This window comes from Lynx canadensis, chromosome D4, assembly GCF_007474595.2.
Source record: "Lynx canadensis isolate LIC74 chromosome D4, mLynCan4.pri.v2, whole genome shotgun sequence".
Taxonomy (NCBI): domain Eukaryota; kingdom Metazoa; phylum Chordata; class Mammalia; order Carnivora; family Felidae; genus Lynx; species Lynx canadensis.
This window is the reverse complement of record NC_044315.2, coordinates 57,276,102-57,288,314: the sequence shown is the minus strand read 5'-3', so window position 1 is coordinate 57,288,314 and position 12,213 is coordinate 57,276,102. Positions and strand designations below refer to the sequence as shown.

The following is a 12,213-nucleotide window of genomic DNA, read 5'->3' as shown; positions in this document are numbered from 1 at the left end:
CAGCTTCCTGCAGTCCCCGCAACCATAGAGCGCGGGCCCAGGGCGCCGCCCGCGGGTGGGGGACGTTTCGGGGACGGAAGTGGCCGCGAGAGTGTCGAAGGGAGGGCGAGGCCGGAGCCCGATTGCCACCCGGAGAACGAGCGGGTTAGCGGGCCGGCGGGCGGGGCACAAGCCGGGCAGCGCAGGTAGGCCGGACCGGGCCGAGCCCGAGTCTCAGGGTGGGGTCGCGAGGCCAGGCCCGGGAAGCGAGCGGGCGGGAGGGCGGGCGGGGCCCTTGACTTCTCCTGCGTCTCCTGTTTCGGGTACTGTTGGAGTGGTCATCGTCCAGTGTATCTCGGCCTGGGATCGGAGTTAAGTAGGCCGTTAAGGGTGCCAGGCCCTTCCTGGGATCAGTCCTCTGGGAAAAGTTTTGGGGAGGGTGACGAGTGGGGTGGCAGTGAGGCGCAGGGCGGGGATCGGCTTTGAGGCTAGCTGATAGCGGGTATAGGGGTAGGGAGGGAGCTTCTGGTGAGTTTGGGATTAGGTGGAGTTGGGTTTAGGAATCAAGGTTGGCGATATAATGGTGGAGTTAAAATTTAGAGTTACTGGCCTGAGTCAGGTCCGTTTTATGTACGTAAAGTTTGGATTAGGTCATTATTTTTGTTTTCTAGCCAGCCTAAGTCAAAGTTAGGGTTCAGGGCCAGGTTAAGGGTCAGCACAGGAATTAAATTAGAAATCTAGTTTTAGAGGTTACAAAACATTAGGACAGTACCGGGGTAAATAGCGAAGGGGATGGGTCAGGAATCAAGTGACAAAGGAGTTTTAGGCTTAGGGATCAACATTTAGGGTTAAAGTCAGGGAATTTGGTGCTAGTGGTAAAAATTAGATCAATATTAGGGATCAATGATTGGATATGGGTGTCTGCTAGGAAAGGGATGAATGTCAAAGCCAGTATTGGGAACAGGAAACAAATTAAGGTCAGGGTTAATGTTAGGAATTAGGATTAGTTTTAGGGGGGGTTATGGTTGAGGTCAGGGTAGTTGACCTCAGATAGATAAAATTTAAGAGATTGGCAGTACGTAGGCACTCTTGTTTTGCGGGGAAGTCTAATTCCTGCATGGTTGCAGAGGTCCTTTAGCCCAGAGATATGACAGACTAATTTCAGGTTAGGGTTCTGGGCTTCTGCTAGAATTTCAGGCATCTGAGATTCTAGCTTCTTTATTCTGTTCTCTAAACCGAAGGCTCTTGATGTGGTCACCACAGTTGAGGGGCAGGGGTTTCTGGACTATGTTGTTTACAAGGTAGGAGTTGGGAAAGGGACTGGGACACAGGAGATGTACAAGGCCTAGTCATAAGAGGAGGACTGCTTAGGGAGAAGGGGATATGATTAAGTAGCAGCCCACCAAGGAAACACTGCTGCCATGGAAGAAAGATGACTGAATCCTCTGACAGTTCAGCCCCACTGCCTCCCAGATCCCTCATTCTCTAGTTATTAAGTCTTCTCTCCAGCTCTCCTCCCTGGCCCTGCAGTTCACACCTCCCTGCGTACCCCCTTTCTGCAAGCACAATCCTGCATACAGAATTCTCCCCTCACCGGTAATTTTCCCATGTTGTTCATCTTACCACCGGTTCCCAGCTGCCATTCTGCCTCCCTTCCTACCCCTGAATCTTCACATCCTACCATATTTTGCCCTTTCCCAAATCTGAGCTTTCCCATCCTCTTAAAACACTCTTCCACATTTTCACTCACTCACCTACCTGCATACCTTATGGTCATCTCCTAATACCCCACCCCCAGCCCAATATAACTATTCAGTACTCCCAGGCCCTGCTATATGCCAACCCCTGGTTCTAAGCCTCCTTAATTTCTTGATCCAGTTGTAGATCCCCTTCCCCCACTCCCCAAACAGAAAAGAGGAAACGAGACCCAAAGAGGAAACTGGGTCTTGCTGATCTCACGCCCAGCCAGGCCACTGACCACACCTCCATTTCACTCCCAGCCTGACCCTGCCACTGACCACAGCACTATACCCTACCCAGCGTGACCCAGCCACTGGCTGTGCCCTATACCCACCCACCCCCCCCACTAACCCCAGCTTTGCTTAGACACTGCTGGTGTCCCTTCACTCTCCCCCCATCTCAGCCTTATTTAGCCACTGACCACAGCCCCACCTCTTCTCAGCCTCCTGTATCTTGCTCTGGCCTCTGACCTCATTCTTTCATTCCCTGACTTATAATTATTTTTCCCCTTCCCCTAGCCGGATCCAGTGACTGGTCATATATGTATTTTTCCTATCACCAGCTTCCCCAGCCTTTCTCTACACCTTGTATTCCCCATTTCTAGTCCAATACAGTCACTAACCTCATCCTTTCTGCCCATGCCTGGTGCTAACCACCTCCCCATCCCCTGTGCCCCAGAGCCTCATCTGCATGTACCTAGATCGACCGACCCTTTCCTTCTTCCCTTCCCAACTCCTTACCCAAACTCAAGCCACCCCAGTCACTGAAAGGCTACTGGTGATAGAAGCTATGGGACCCCAGTCTAACTTCGGGCTCTGGTCCCTGAAGGTTGATAGGACAGATTGTCATCGGGTCCTCTTAAAACTACAATTGACCAACATCCTCCTCTCTACCATTCTAACTACTGACAACGCCTCTCACTTGTGCTAATACGGTGTCTTTCTGACCAATCTCCAAGGTAACTGCTAGAGTTATTTTCCAAAATCCAGTTCTGGTTATGTCCCTTTTGTGCTCAAAGCCTCCCTTGACCTCCTGTTGCCCTTCAGTAGGTAAAATACTCCTTTCTCTCTAGTCCTCTCCTTCCCTTTCCACACTAACCCTGACTTCCCCATCACTGCTCCCTTGCAGGTACCCTGTGCTTTAACCAGCCTGCCTACTCAGTTCCCTGAATGCTCCTCTGCGATTAGCTGCTTCTCCATCTTTGCTTATGCTATTCTCTCTGCCTGGAATGCTAACCCTGACTCACCTCCGGCTGGCATAGAGAGCTTGGGCTTCGGAGTCAGAGAAGCATGTGGATTCAGATCCTGGCTTCACAACTTAATAAGCTGTATGACTTTGGAGAAGTTCCTTGAACAAGTATTTAACATCTTTGCACCTCAATTTCCTAATCTGTAAAAATGGAAATAATGATACCTACCTTGCCAAGTTGTTGTAAGGATTAAATGAAATCATGTATACGAGGAAAGTGACATAAAGGTCAATAAAAGATCATTATGATTTTTTATTACCTTTAATAAAGTCCTAACTTCAAATGACACTTTTCACAGAGACTTTTTGGTCCCTCTTCTCTGACCTAAAGGGATCTCTCCCCTGAGGACGCATCTCTGGACTCTTACCACATCCTGCCTTGTATTATAATTCTATATTTAGCTTATCCACTCAACTAACTGGGAGCCCCTTGAAAGCGAAGGCTAAGGCTTACTCTTCTTGCTTCCCAGTCAGTGAGAGTTTAGCTCAGAGCCTTTTCTACAGCAGACCCTCAGAAATGCTTGTTGGATGAATGGAGGGAGAATGTGTAATGGGAGATGTTGGGGCAAGTTGTTCACTTACCGATAGAGGTGTGTTTGTGGGGAAGCTGTGTGAGTGGGATGGGGTCTTTACGGGAAGATAACGTGGTTGTGATAGGGTCTGTGTAGGGACTGCGTGTTTGAGATAATGTGTGTGGAGACAGTGTAAGTAGCTTTGTGAAAAAGAGCTCTGTGCATAGGCTGGGGTGCAGTTAGGGAGGGTGAAAATGCATGGGTAGGGTGTAGGTGGTGAGGGGGCTATGGTGAGGGAGATCAGGTCCAGCCCTTCAGCTGCCCAGTCCAGCCCTAAATGAGCCTCCAGCAGCCTGAGGCCGGATATGTCAGTCTCACCCACAGTCCTCCCCCCCTCCACCGCGGTTGCGGACTCAGAGGCCAAATTTGGTAACAGAGTGAGTGTTACTCCCCCAACCCTCATACGTTCTGACTTTGTCTTCAGCTTTCTCTCTCCCTTGTACTTCTCTATAGCTCCCTGTCTTCCTGCAGCTCCCCTTGTGGGTATCTGCTCTGACTATATCTCCGTGTACCCCCGATTCTTTACCACCACCACCACCCCCCCCGCCCCGTACATTGACATTCCATTCCTTGCTGGGATTTGACCTCTTGTCCTCCATTCCCCCCCCCCCCCAATTGCCCAACTCCTCTGGAATGCATCTCAGGAATGTCTTGAGGGAGGAGGAGCTCCCTGGGAGGGGGGTATGGGGGGCATTGTTGCTGTTCCATGAAACATGATGGAAACGGGAGCAAAGTTCTCAGGCCAGAGCAGGAACTGGATAGCTTCTCCCCATACTTCCAAGGGCCTTGTTCTTTGCCCTCATCACCTCCAGTTCACTCTTTAATTCTCTTTCCTCCCTCACCCTCTGGTAGCTGTATGGGTGTCCACTCAGTACCAGCCTGGGAATAAGGGTAGGCATGACTCATCTCCCTTATCGGGGTGTCACCAGAGGTTTCCGTGAAGAAGATGGGGGCGTCCATGTCCGGAGGAAATGGGGGAGACATGCAATTTCAGGTTAGGGTAGAGGGTCCTTTCAGTCCTGCCCTCAGCTCCTCTGACTGCTCTACTTCACTGACCCTCCAGCCCTCCAGCAACCCCACAGCCAGGTCTGTCAAGCTACTGGGAGAGGTGGCCGAGGAATGGGGAGGTGGGCAGCGAGCTGGAACTTGGGAGACTGGAATGGTCCTACCTTGTTTGGAAATAAAAACAGAGTGAGCTGTGGTTTCTTCTCTTGTGAGACTCTGGACTGTTTATAAGGTCAGAAATGTCTATCAGATTCCCTGATCCACACCTTTCCCACATCTGCCTGCCTCCTGTTTCTACCTAGATTTCCAGTCCCCTTCACCTCATCCTTCCTAACCTCTTTATTCTCCAAATACATCTCTCTTCCCTTTTCCTGGTTCTCAGCTGGCTGCTGTATCCCAGCACCTCCACCTCTTGTTTTCAACCTTCCCCTGAGCCCAGCTTTTCCCCTTTTCCCCACCTGGGGCCAGCAGTTTGCCGGGGGGGGGGGGGGGGGATCGGCAGCCCGGATTTGCTCATTCTCTTAGTTGAGAGGAACCAATCCCCGTACCAAACTGGGTCACATCATCAGCTGCCAGGCAGACTGGTCCTCTTGTGCACTGGGTGCCACCTGCAGGGGTTCCTCCAGCCTGCTGAGAGGTGGTGCCAGGAGAGTGGGGGAGGTGAGCATGGGACTGATATCACAAGCTACACTGAAAATACCATCAAGGGAGGCAGTGAGATGGGGAGCAGAGTATGAGGAGGACTTGCTAAAAACCAGAGAGCATGAGAGTTGTGGTGAGGACTGGGTATTAACTTGGTGACTTGGAGCAAGGACTGAGTTAGAGGGACAGGGCTCCCTGTCTGACCTGCCTTGAAACTACCCCACCTGCCCCACCATGGTCTGATATCCATTCTGCAAAATTGGGGAGTTGACTAGGTAATTTCTGAGATCCCTCTGGATTAGAGAATCATAATTCTATCTTGACTGCCAGGGAAGCCAACCACGGGGCCTGGCTCTTTGGGAAGGCCCCCACCATGTGAGGTTAGAGGAAAACCGGGACAAAAGTAGGCCTAGATAGCTTGAACCACCAGTGTTTGGTCTTCCGGCCGGGCTAGGTCGAGTCAGTGTTTGCAGGCTTCAGGAGCTCTCGGGAATTCTCTCATATAACATCCTCATTTTGCAGAGGAGGCTAAAGCTGTCAGAGGGGAGGTCACATGATGAGTCAGGACAGAGCTCTGAAAATCCCAGACAGGAAAAAGCTAGCAAGACATAGTGGGAGACAAAGAGAAAAAAAGACTGAACCAAGAAAAGATGAAAACAAGGCAAAGGCAGGCCTGGAAAAGGAGCAGGGATAAGGGGCAAGAGAGAGACACTTGGTAGAAAGAAGGGAGGCACAGATTCTAGTGATAGGGATGGGGCAGTGTCCTCAGGGAACACTACGTTTCAGACCTGCTGTTGCACCTTGCAGACCGACTCCTTCACTTATCTTAGATGGTTAGGGTTGGTTCTTTTGGTATAAATAATCTTTCACGCTTTAAAATTCTGAAATGAAACAAAAACAACCGCATTACTATCTGCTTTGGTAAGTCCCTTTCAAAAACATGGCTCCCTGGGGCACCATCTGAGGGACCTCCTCTCCTCTAATGAGGGTGTGCTCTAATGCCCTAACACCACGGACCAGGTGTAGCCAGGCTGGAGAGGAGAAGCTGCCACCATGGTTGCACTTTCGCTGAAGATCAGCATCGGGAATGTGGTGAAGACGATGCAGTTTGAGCCGTCTACCATGGTATACGATGCCTGTCGCATCATTCGTGAGCGTATCCCAGAGGCCCTGGCTGGCCCTCGTGAGTCTGAGTTACCTCGGTGGGTGGGGTGGGAGTCTTCAGTCCCTTGTTCCCAGGCTCTTGGCTTTAAGGGATGACCCCATCGTCCCTCAAGGCTACTCATCCCTCACGCCTGTGCTCCGTGGTTCCCTCTGTCCCCTTTAGGCCCGCAGTCCCTGGGGAAATAATAAGGGGCAACAATGCAGCCATTCAGCCACACTGGGGTCCTCATAGGTCTGAGGTGATCCATCCTCTCTTTTAGCCAGCGACTTTGGGCTGTTTCTGTCAGATGACGACCCCAAAAAAGGCATATGGCTGGAGGCCGGGAAAGCTTTGGATTACTATATGCTCCGAAATGGGGTGAGTATCACTTCTTCAAGGATCACCAACATTCTCTTCCGTCAGCTTCCCCACTCCACCTCCTGTTTTCAGCACCCACATCCATTGCCTCTGACCCTCTCCAGACTATCACAGGCAATCAAAATACCCTGCTTTTGAGTGAGCCATCGTCATCTTACCTTCAGTAATCTACTTTCCTCCCCTCTGGCCATGGAAAAAGGAAGTAATACCGCTAGCTTAAAATAGGCTCCTACCTCCTATTCCCGCCCCAATAGGACACCATGGAATACAGGAAGAAGCAGAGGCCCCTGAAAATCCGTATGCTCGATGGAACTGTGAAGACTATCATGGTGGATGACTCTAAGACTGTCACCGACATGCTCATGACCATCTGTGCCCGCATTGGTAAGGGGTCCTGGTGGGGCTGAGGGCTCGGGGATGGAGGCTCCAACTCTACCAGAAAACACGGGTGCAGTGCCTGGGATGCTACCAACCCCTCGCGCTCCCCCAGGCATCACCAACCATGACGAATATTCACTGGTTCGAGAGCTGATGGAAGAGAAAAAGGAGGAGGTGACAGGGACCTTACGAAAGGACAAGACACTGCTACGAGATGAAAAGAAGATGGAGAAACTAAAGCAGAAGTTGCACACAGACGATGAATGTAAGCAGAAATAGAAAAAAGAGGGCACTGGAAAATGGGCAGGGGGTCAGGGGGCAGCTGTTTATTTGTTAGTTATTGACTACCTGCTTTTGTAAGATGCCGTTTTAAGATACAGGATGCATCAGTAATAAAGTTCTACACTCATGGAACTTATCCGTGAGAGAAGGTAGGAGATAAAGAACAAACAAACAGAAAGCCAAAGACCAGGCAGCGCAGGCGCCCTGGGGGCTTAGCACTGAGGGGACTCTCTGTGTCCCAGTGAACTGGCTGGACCATGGCCGCACATTGAGGGAACAGGGAGTGGAGGAGCATGAGACGCTTCTGCTGCGGAGGAAGTTCTTCTACTCGGACCAGAATGTGGACTCCCGGGACCCCGTGCAGCTGAACCTTCTTTATGTGCAGGTGTGGAGAGGATTTACCTGGGATGAGGGAGGTACAGAGAGGGGGGCAGAAGCACAGCGAGGGGTATTCCCGCACCCCCACACAACATTCACCTCCTTTCCTTGTGCTCTCCAGGCACGAGATGACATCCTCAATGGCTCCCACCCTGTCTCCTTCGACAAGGCCTGTGAGTTTGCTGGCTTCCAATGCCAGATCCAGTTTGGGCCCCACAATGAACAGAAGCACAAGGCTGGCTTCCTTGAGTGAGTGACCCACATCCCACACCCTGTCAGGACCCAGGACTCCCTGCCATTGTGACCCCAACAGCCCTGCCCCCATCCCGGGCCTTCTCTCTCCATTTCCTCTTCTGAAGTACCAGGGTTTGACCCACATGGGTACCTGTTTCGCTGCCATCAACCATTCGTTTCCTCACTGGCCCCCTGTGGAACATGAAGGTAGCCTAGAATCTGCCTCTACCCCATACCTCTCAGGCAAGCATGTAGCTTTTTGAGATTCTCTGAAGAATTTTACCGTAGTGGCTAGAGGGAAACAGTACATTTTTCCTCATAGGGAACATTAGACTTAGAAAGCTTCACAAGTCTCATCCACTGAGAGTTCTCAGAGTGTATAGAGTTCGGCGCCGCTTGCTTAACTTCCTACATGCATGGTCATCCTTCTACCGAGCTCCTTCTGCTCTTGGTTCCCTGCAGTAGTGCTCTAGACTCTTTCCCTCAGGGACTGGGCCTGCAACTCAGGTTCCCTTGTCCCTTTCCCTGTAGGGAGAGACGCAGGCTGCACTCCAGAGCTAATGCTAAGTCATCTCGATTTCATGGACAATCCAGACTCTATTCCCTCGAGCTTTCCTTCTCCGCAAAGATAATACTGTCCTAGACATTTCCTCACGCCCCTAGGCCCACAGTCCATGGCCCACATACCCCCGATGCTGTCCACTACATGCTGACCCTCCCTTTTCTGGTGTAGCCTGAAGGACTTCCTGCCCAAGGAGTATGTGAAGCAGAAGGGAGAGCGTAAGATCTTCCAGGTGAATGGGGGCAGGGGAAAGTGTTTGGGATGCCCCGGGAGCTTTGCTGCTTAATCCTACTGACTGAATGGACCCCCGGCCCCTTCCTTGTCTCCTCCCACCCCGCTTCCGCCTGCCAAGCTGTTCTCCCACCTCTCCTGTGCCAAGAAAGCGGAAGACCTGGGCTTTTCATCTCAGCTCCATCACTGCATTTGCTGTGGAATTCAGTTCAATATTCTTGGTTGTTTTTTTCTTTGCATCTAACATGGGATGACAGTACCTGCCCGGGGTAGGATTGATAGGAAAATCAAATGAGATAGTATGCCTGAAATTACTATGAAAAGTGTATCTTTGTACAAACATAAAGTGTTATCCCCACCTCTTGAATATTCAGCCCCAAAAGTCTTCTATCTGACCTTCTACTTTCTATCTGTTCACGTCTCCAGAATATCTGCAAATTCTTTAACTATATTCCTTGAATTGTTGCTTCTGCATATCCTTTGTCAGTCCTCATCCCGTCACCCTCTCGTTTCTCATACCTTGCACCCCCTAACCTTTCCTGTGCCCCCCACAGTACGCTCCCATCGTAGTTAACATCACAACTCCTTGTCTGTGATGCTGTCCTCCCACGTTTTGCTAAACATTTCTCCATTTTCTACTCTAAGGCACACAAGAACTGTGGGCAGATGAGTGAGATCGAGGCCAAGGTGCGCTACGTGAAGCTAGCCCGTTCCCTCAAGACCTATGGTGTCTCCTTTTTTCTGGTTAAGGTGGGTTACAGACCCTTCTCACCATCCTCCTTATTTCCACTCTTACTCTTTCCTCTCCAAGTCAGGCCCTGCCCTTGGTTACGCTTTCCAACATCCCTACAAGTCCCATTCTCTCTACTTGCTCTGACCTTGTGAAAACTTGCCCTGTTGTCAGCCCTCTGCCACCAACTTTCCTCCAGACCCTGCCTTCTCCCTAGTGGAGCTTGTCCTGAGTCCATCCATAGACACCCAATTCAGCTCTCCCACCCTCCTCAGCACCCCCTTGTGGTCTAGATCTGATCTGCTCATTCACCTTTCTGGCACTAATACCAACAACAATCTGCCTCACAGGAAAAGATGAAAGGAAAGAACAAGCTGGTGCCCAGGCTTCTGGGCATAACTAAAGAGTGTGTGATGCGAGTGGATGAGAAGACCAAAGAGGTGATCCAGGAATGGAGCCTCACCAACATCAAACGCTGGGCTGCCTCTCCTAAGAGCTTCACCCTGGTGAGTCCGGGTGCCCAGGAGGGAAAGGGCTTTGGAATTTCCAGACGGGGGCAGCTGAGAGGTCTCTCCCCTCCCTTGGGATAGTGCACTGAATGTGACTTCAGAAAAAAGGAGGACTTTACAGGACCCTGGGGGTCAGAGAGAAGGAGAAGCTTTGCTGGAGAGTTGTGCTTAAATGACACAATCTTTGCAGTCCACAGAACTTAACTGTAACCAGCAAACTGAGCTCACAGGAGACTTGGGGAGAGGGAAGAAAAAGGTGAAAGAAAGAAAAATAGGCCTCCCCTGTTTCAGCAGCAACTATACAATAGTTTTCCCCCTGGCTTTATATTTTGGTATTAGGGATTAGAAACTGATACCACCTCAATGAAGTGCCCTATCGAGGGGACAAGAATTTAATAAAGGCTATTTTTCCATTTTGGATACTAGTGCTAACTTTCCATTATGGTCATTCAATGACAAATGTTTGTGTCTTCCCAGCTTTATTATCAGAGTGAGAGAAAAGCTATTTCTTAGACAGCATGCATTTGAAACTATGTAGCATAGAGACTGCTCCTCAGAAACAAAATGTTGCCCTCCAGGGAGAAAAATAAAGAAATGGGAAATTGAAGAAGGGTAGGCTTCTCTCTAGAGGGCTGTTGGCAGGGGAAGACACCCTCACCAGCTTGGCCTTGGGGCTCCCATCCTACCCTTTTCCATCGTGGGTAGATGCAGGCTCTCCCACTGAGCCCCCACCTTGTCACCCTAGGATTTCGGGGACTACCAGGATGGCTACTACTCAGTACAGACAACGGAAGGGGAGCAGATCGCACAGCTCATCGCCGGCTACATTGATATCATCCTTAAGAAGGTGCCTGCCCCAGCCTTTTCCTTATCTTCCCTCACCTTCTACCCAAGCCAGTCCTTTAGAAGTGAGGACCCAGGTTCTGGAAAAAGGCTGAGTAGGGAAAGAAGAGGCTGCTTTTTCCCTGCCTCTCTCTTCTTTAATTCTTGTTCCTTTTTCCTTCCTACAGAAAAAAAGCAAGGATCACTTTGGGCTAGAAGGAGACGAGGAGTCTACTATGCTAGAGGACTCAGTGTCCCCCAAAAAGTACGAAGGTTGCTGGGCTGATCCCATCCCCCAGGGGCAGGGAAGGCAGGGCTTGACTCCAAGAACTGTTGAGGGGTGGGGAGTCCCTAGGATGGTTCCTTAACCGGTCACAGGCTATCACACATCCCCCTAGACCACAGGACCTGCAAAGGTAGTACAGCTGGGTGGCAAGGGGGTTAAGACAACAGTCCTCTGAGTGCCGCCCCGTGTGTCCCCTCTCTAGGTCGACAGTCCTTCAGCAGCAGTATAACCGGGTGGGGAAAGTAGAGCACGGCTCTGTGGCCCTGCCTGCCATCATGCGCTCTGGAGCCTCTGGTCCTGAGAATTTCCAGGTGGGCAGCATGCCACCTGCCCAGCAACAGATTACCAGCGGCCAGATGCACCGGGGACACATGCCCCCTTTGGTAAGAGTGCTTCCACTGCCACCACGGTACCAGGCCTTCTTCCCCATATCAGCTGTTTGTCTTCCCACGTCCCTGTTCGTAGTCCTGTCCCCAGCCCACCTCCTCTTTCCTGTAAGCATTCTCTGTTTCTCCTCCCCTTGTCTTGTAGACATCAGCCCAGCAGGCACTCACTGGGACCATTAACTCTAGCATGCAGGCTGTGCAAGCCGCCCAGGCCACTCTGGATGACTTTGACACTCTGCCCCCTCTGGGCCAGGATGCTGTGAGTATGGGACGGAGGAGAGGCCAGCGGTGCTGAGGCTGGGACTCACAGGAACGGGATCGGGGTTAACCGGACCAGAGCAGATCCTGAACTTTGCCTCTCTCTCTCTCTCTCTTTCAGGCCTCTAAGGCCTGGCGTAAGAACAAGATGGATGAATCAAAGCATGAGATCCACTCCCAGGTAGATGCCATCACAGCTGGTACTGCCTCCGTGGTGAACCTGACAGCAGGTAGGCTGGATGCCAAGTCCTATCTGTATGTGGTGGGGGTAGGGGAGGAGGAGCACGTGCAGGCGCCAAGTGTGACTGGCTCCGGGTGGGACTGCCCCTCAACTCAGGGAAGAGACCGTGTCTCTCTCGGCACACGTTTGTGACTAACGCCTGTGATTGCCCCTCTCTAGCCCATTGTCTGGCCTGCTCGCCTCACGTGTGCTCCTCTTCCTCCCTCAG

The 12,213-nt window shown here is 51.3% G+C and overlaps 1 protein-coding gene across 4 annotated transcripts in view; it reads left to right on the top strand.

The window, feature by feature from the left end:
- Window positions 1-98: 98 nt before the first annotated feature.
- Window positions 99-12,213, top strand: part of TLN1 (talin 1) — a 31,697-nt gene continuing 19,582 nt past the window's right edge. Inside the window, exons 1-15 of one of the 4 annotated variants that reach the window (XM_030292755.1) lie at window positions 99-185; window positions 6,207-6,369; window positions 6,611-6,708; window positions 6,963-7,092; window positions 7,199-7,351; window positions 7,611-7,753; window positions 7,868-7,995; window positions 8,714-8,774; window positions 9,419-9,523; window positions 9,854-10,009; window positions 10,758-10,859; window positions 11,023-11,099; window positions 11,323-11,503; window positions 11,652-11,765; window positions 11,886-11,994. In XM_030292755.1, coding sequence (XP_030148615.1) covers window positions 6,240-6,369; window positions 6,611-6,708; window positions 6,963-7,092; window positions 7,199-7,351; window positions 7,611-7,753; window positions 7,868-7,995; window positions 8,714-8,774; window positions 9,419-9,523; window positions 9,854-10,009; window positions 10,758-10,859; window positions 11,023-11,099; window positions 11,323-11,503; window positions 11,652-11,765; window positions 11,886-11,994 — 1,687 coding nt within the window. In that variant the 5' untranslated portion in view covers window positions 99-185; window positions 6,207-6,239. Of the gene's footprint in view, window positions 186-4,526; window positions 4,626-4,687; window positions 4,777-5,714; window positions 6,108-6,206; window positions 6,370-6,610; window positions 6,709-6,962; window positions 7,093-7,198; window positions 7,352-7,610; window positions 7,754-7,867; window positions 7,996-8,713; window positions 8,775-9,418; window positions 9,524-9,853; window positions 10,010-10,757; window positions 10,860-11,022; window positions 11,100-11,322; window positions 11,504-11,651; window positions 11,766-11,885; window positions 11,995-12,213 lie in introns of those variants that run through there. The other 3 variants (XM_030292756.1, XM_030292757.1, XM_030292758.1) reach the window with 3 other exon arrangements.